Below are 6,356 nucleotides of genomic sequence, written 5' to 3' on the forward strand. Positions count from 1 at the left end.
TTAAATTCGAAGTTATCTTCAAAATAGCAGTCCATAATAACACAGTCTTTAAATAGCACTATTCATACCGAGGAGATCCAGCTCGCCCACTAAATTCAGAATACAGCGACTGGGAGGAGGTCACGAAGAGGTTAACGCTTCCACTACCTTGGAGAAGTTGAAACCTTGCACCGCAATCTCCGCGTTTTATTCGCTGCAGTCAATCACGCCGCGCTGCAGTCGTTTTCTTGGATGAGGAAAACCGACCGCCCACCCTCGCCAAACTCGAGGAAAGTTTTTATTTGCTCCGGACACACGGATTACGTTTCGCCCGCGTTATTGTTTTTGCTCATTACATAGGAATGCAATGGAAACTCAGACACCCCAAGATTATTTCAGGTCCGTCAGTAGCGAATCGTCCGCGTACATGATGGTTCCTGCGAACAATCGGCGAGATGCACCGTCAAAATTATGTGTCGCTATGGTGGTTATCGTCGTGGTCGTACTGCAAATAGCTTCAACCACTGGACTCTTCGTCTACCTAAATATGTCAATATCTCAGGTAAGATAAGATATGACCGATGAACTTGTGAAGTAAATGAGAAATGTAAAGTAAATTAATATATAAGCACAACAGCCAGGTGATTCTAGCACGCAGAGTTGGTTTAACTTTGTTATTACTGTTGTTTAAACTTTGACGGCGTGGTGCATAGGCACAGTTCACACTAAAAGATTTACTTCACAGTTCTGAAACGCTGCAGAACCCAGTGAAAGAGCTTACAGTAATTTACCTATCCTGCTAACCTGATGTTAGCTCATTTTTTCACTAGCGATCTACAACCAGAATGTTAAAATGAACTTTCTTGAATTGACCCTTTAACTGCCAGAATCACAGACACATCTGAACTGCATCGCTGTACTGTGTGCTTTTAATGAGCCCTCCCTTTTGGACTTGTTTAAGTAAAATAACATGTATGTTGCATTCTCTCAGTTTCATGCCAGAGCGTTTTATAGGTTACTGATTAAGCGCCAGACAAACAGGCACGTTTTGACAGAGTAATGTCACAGCTGCGTATTGTAAATTCTTTCAGCTCGTTTGACGACGTGATAATGACAATTGCAGCGCTTTGAAAAATAAATTTAACGTGTAATGTGTTTTTTAATCGACCGTCTTTGAGAGATACGGGGATAAAGGTTTGACTCCAAGGTTTGTCTCTTTATGGTTTTTTTTTGCTTGTGTTGTACTCTGTCTCACTTGTAAGTCGCTTTGGATAAAAGCGTCTGCCAAATGAATAAATGTAGACGTAAATGCACAACGAGACTGTCTTCTCTGTTCTGTGGCGAGAATTGTTCATCTTAATTACTCGCGAAGGAGCACGTTGTAAATGCACACATTGCGGCGTGACCTACTTCTTGCTTGTCTGTGTTGGATCTGAAAGCGGGCGTTTGGCACTTTTTTCTTTCTGGATTACAATAAGAGACATGCCTTTCCTCGCAGTCACCGCCCGCTGTTGTGTTGCGACTCATTCCTCAGATGTGTCATCTGAGGTCCTGGACAGATACGGCCTAACTCAACAACCGCTCAATTTGTGTGCAACTACGGCTTTTACAGATGTTCTCTCTGCCCTCAGCCTCTTGAGAGTAAACCGCGGTATCTGATGCCAAAACACATTCTACTCCTTTCCTTCTGTCTCTGAGCCAGAATAGATCATCTGTGACCTTTGCCATAATTTAACGTGACATTTGTCTAATGAATACTTAGTAAGTAACCAGAACCTTTTCCTCAAGTGTAACCTTAGCGCAGACTAAATTAGAAGTGGTTTGTCAGATTACCACTTTGATTGACCCAGTGTCGTTTCCTGCTGTACGTTGGTCAGAATTGTGTCAAATCAATTACTGCAACATTAAAACAAAACAAAAAACTCTTGTGATTTCAAAGTGGGAAATTATATGTAGCCTACGTCTGTTTTCTTCAAGTGAAACCAATGTCATTATTGCACGCTGCCCGTGATGGTGAACGAGCATTGGCAATAACTATGACCTGCAATACTACACCAGCGTGAGCTGAGTCTGGTGAGGTGAGAGGGTGTGTTATAAGAGTTGCTCGCTTTCTGCGAGTCACAGATTTGGCATAAAACTGGCAAGAAAACAAGAGTGATGTTAGTTACTCCCCGATTTATAGCGCTGACTCGTGCATGTGGGACTTCAGCTGTCGCTTAAATTTAAATTGATGAGGGGCCCAGAAAGCTGTTCTTTTTCGGTTTTCCAAAATGATGCCGACGTTACCAACTGACGTAGTATAACCACAGCCTGTCATTTGATCCTGCTTTACCGCTCTTGCGTAGGCTAATTCGTAGTTTTTTTTTTTTATTTTAAACGGACGGACAGCCCTTTAAAATATTCATAGTGGAACCATTTCACTGGTAATGTTGTAATTATGTCATCACGAGCTGTCCACTGTAATAACAGATAAATCGATACATATTAATAAACTTAATGTGCCGTGGAAACACCGGATTCGGGCGGAAACCGGAAAGGTGAATGCGCGAGGGAAATTATTAGTCCAAACCGAGTTATGAATTGTTCTTTTGGCTCAGGACAGAGCAGATGGTCCGAGTAAGAATCGGCCGCCCACGACGCCCGTGTTGTCGGTGCTGTAAACGTGTGAGAATACGACGAGCGCAACCTCGTGTGCATTCCTGCGCGTTCCCCAGCGCAGGCGTAAACATCGCTCAGACGGCCACAGGCTTGCACATCGCATTGATAACTGGCAGCTGCAAACTAATTTGAGGTTTCTCCCGTAAACATATTGGTTCTCTGAACCATCAAGTGCTGTCATCGCTGTTTTTAAACGGGAAAAATAAAGATAAATCTCATCCAAAATTACGCGATCGGGGCAATAACAATAACGTAATGTGACGATAACAACAAGATAGTGTCCCTTCTCCCAGATAAATAACGGCTGTTATCAGAAACTTGGGCGTGTGGCCTAAGGACAGGGGAAACGTAGCCTTCAAAAATGCCTAGATTATGTGTTTAGTAAGACTTAGGCTAGATAAAAATGACATGGCAGAGTAGGCTAAAATGTTCACATTTCCGCATATTTCATTTTAACGAAACGACCTATGTGAAATATTTAGCTGTTTTACCAAACTGAACTGTATCAGAATATAAATGAATGCTATAATCAATCCAGTCTGGGCTGTCACGTGTAATTAGTGTGTTCCTAAAACCAGAGAGATCTTCTCCCCTCTCGGGACCCGCTCCTTGTGTGATTCAAATCCAAGGGTTTTGGCTGAAATCGCCGTTAATTTGAGCGGGACCTGCAGTCGGCAGTTTGGACAAAAACGCGATGAGTCACAGAAGAATAGAGCCGGATCCAGGAAGCTAGCCCAGGTTTGGCAAATCTACCACAGCCTTTGGAAACACATCACAATGAGCAACAAAGACGCCTGTCTGCAAAGATTTACACACTCATTTTTATTTGTTTAAGAAAGCAATTACATAGAAGATATTTACATATTCTGTAAAATGATACATTTTCCCTCAAAGCTAAACATCAGTGTCCCACAATGTCCATGTTCACGTGATTAACACACCAAAATACACACACAGATTTTGAGTTAATGTTACATGAGGAAACTGTGCTCTATAGCTAAGCCATTTAAGAGTGCCAGAGCACGCAGTATGAAGTGGAGGCAGTCATGAGCAGGTTAAGTGTGAATACTTGGGTTTTCAGCAGGTCACTCAGAATTTATTGCTGGGTTTTCAAGGGTTATTACATGCACATTTTGAGTATTTTATGAAGTGTGATATGTCATCTTAGGAAGTCATTTAGAATCGGAAACGTATTGGTAACCTTTGGCTTCTGAGGAATGTGAACTGTTGACCCGTGAGGAAAGTGACACTGTGACCTGGGCATCTCTGTCCTCTGGTGTGCTGGTGGTGTTTGCCTTTAAACTCGCTTTTCTTGTTTTCTGATTAGGAAAATGCCATGGGAATCATGTGAATGGAGCCTTTTCACTGCAGAACTGCAAAAGGGGTGACCTGGGTCCTATTGCACCAAAGTAAACTCATCAGAAAGCATTTAAAAGTAGTGCTGTCTTTCTTCTCTCAGATGTTTTAACAGTGATCACCCACTTATTCTAGCTTATTATAGAAAGCAAAGCAGCATTTCAGTCATTTATTTTATCTTGACATTAACCCCAGGTGTAGTATTTCAGATGAATGAAAATATCCCTTGAATGGTGTCGAAAATGAAACCTTGAACAGCAGTGAACTACAGCAGAGTTGTGGAAGTAAATAGTAGAGCAGTTAGGAGAGGGAGTGAAGGAGAGAGAGAGGGGGAGAGAGAGGGGGTAGGAGGGAGAGAGAGAGAGAGAGAGAGGGGGAGAGAGAGGGAGAGAGAAAGAGAGAAGGAGAGAGAGAGAGAGAGGGGGGAGAGAGAGAGGGAGGGAAGGAGAGAGAAAGAGAGAGGGGGGGGGAGAGAAAGAGAGAGAGGGAGAGGGACAGAGGGGGAGAGAGAGAGGGAAGGACAGAGAGAGGGGTATGGAAGGAGAGAGAGAAGCAGGGAAGAAGAGAGAGAGAGAAGCTCCCCCTCCCCCACTGTCCCCGGCTGCTCAGTGTCCCGGTCAGGCCCAGCAGAATGGGATCCACAGTGAAGCTGTTGCATTGTTTTTGGCGGCAGCGGGGCGTCAAACACCAAAGCACTCACACGGCTCAGGACAAAAGCAGCTGCCTTTCACTCCCCTCTCCCCACGATTGCCAATGCCGAACCAAACCAAAATACCAGCGGCGCCATGGCGACCGGGCGCCGGGGAGACGGAAACTATGCACAGTTTTCCTGCGGATCCATGCGGCATCCTCAGCTCTCACGCAGGGTTTTACTGTATTTATTTTGCGAGGACAGTGTTGAATCGTAACAGGCGCTGAGGCGTGCAGCACGTTTCAGCAGAGCTAACGTCCGTGCTAATCACCCCCCCCCCCCCCACCCCCTCGCATTCCCTGCGCAGGGAGTCACCCCGCACCACCCGGCTGAGATCCTGGTGTTTAGCTGGTGTTACTCTGAGACCGTGAAAACCTGGGGCAGAATGGCGGGGTTAAAGATGTGGGTGGGAGGAGGACGACCTGAAAGGCTGTGGCACCAGCGCAGTGCCCCGTGTGAGTCTCCTGCCTCTGGCGTGTTAAAGGGCAGAATTCGGCTGTCTCTCTGCTGCAGGAGCGGAGGGGAAAGGAGCCCCCCACCCCGCCTTCCTCTGAGCCCCCTGTGATTTATGAGGCCTCTGATTGCCCTTAGCAACAGATCACTGCCCCCATCCCCCCAAAAACATCGCCCCCGCAAGTGGGCACAGACTGCAGTTAATTTAACATTGTGTTACAGACTTTCTGTTTTTTTAGTTGTGGAAAAGCTGCGTTTTTACAAGTTAAATACAAACAGCCTGTGGGTTCCGTGTAGCAGACAGCGTGACCTGCGTGATCCGACAGAACGCTGTCCGTTTGAGTGGCCCAGTACGGCCTGTAAACTGCGCTGAGCAAAGGCAGGGAGAGAGGGGAGAGAGGGAGCGGGGGGGGGGGGGGCAATCAAACTGTATTTACACTGTCATTGTCAAAACAGGGCATGTCCTGAGCTGTCATTAATTAAAGGCTTCTCCTACCTGAGCACCAGGGTGAGAGAGGGGAGGGAGGAGGTCTTGGCACAGGCCTGCCTGAGGTGTGTGCTGCGCCTTCATTTGGGCTGAACTGAGCGGTTGCACTCACACATAAACACTGCAGTCCAACGCGTTTCTCTTCGCGCTGAGCAGCCTGCCTGTTTTCTGGGAATCCTGTCCTTTGCTGCTCTTTCAGTTTATCTTACATTATCTCTGAGGCGGCAAACGGAGGCTCTGGGCTAGCAGGGTGACTCAGCGCCTGCGGATCCACATTAGGGCAGTAATAGGCCTGTCGCTCGTGCCCCAGAGGGCTACTTTAGGAGGAAACGCTGGCAGCTCTGGGATCCAGACAGCTTTCAGAGAGACAGCAGACAGCGGCGGAGTGTGGCGGCAGCCCCCAGCTGAGTTTTCTCTGTCCTGTGATTGACAGGTGAAGTCGCAGGGCGTTACCGAGGAGCTTCGCTGCCTGGGGCTCCTGAACGCCCTGGATAAGGACCAGGACATCCCGCCCCACCTGGTGCCGCTGTTCGGGGAGCCCTGCATCAAGCTGGCCGAGGGCATCAAGGCCTACATCTCCAAGGTGGGTCGCAGGTAACAGGTGTGCAACCTCGGCTGCACTGCATGTACTTTGGCTGTTATTTGTAAGGTATTAAAATCAATACTGGCATACCTGACAGGAGCTCTTGGTGTCTTGATGGTGTGGTGAAGGAGATGGATGTGTAACCAGTA

General features: G+C 46.9%; 1 protein-coding gene across 1 annotated transcript in view; it reads left to right on the top strand.

Moving 5' to 3' along the window:
- The first annotated feature begins 204 nt into the window (after positions 1–204).
- The window catches only part of LOC118774060 (tumor necrosis factor ligand superfamily member 10-like), a 13,967-nt gene continuing 7,815 nt past the window's right edge, over positions 205–6,356 (top strand). The window contains exons 1-2 of the mRNA XM_036523174.1: positions 205–541; positions 6,058–6,207. Of these exons, the coding sequence (XP_036379067.1) occupies positions 347–541; positions 6,058–6,207 (345 nt within the window). The 5' untranslated portion in view covers positions 205–346. The remainder of the gene's footprint in view (positions 542–6,057; positions 6,208–6,356) is intronic.

The sequence above is a fragment of the Megalops cyprinoides genome, chromosome 3 (genome assembly GCF_013368585.1).
Source record: "Megalops cyprinoides isolate fMegCyp1 chromosome 3, fMegCyp1.pri, whole genome shotgun sequence".
Classification (NCBI taxonomy): Eukaryota; Metazoa; Chordata; class Actinopteri; order Elopiformes; family Megalopidae; genus Megalops; species Megalops cyprinoides.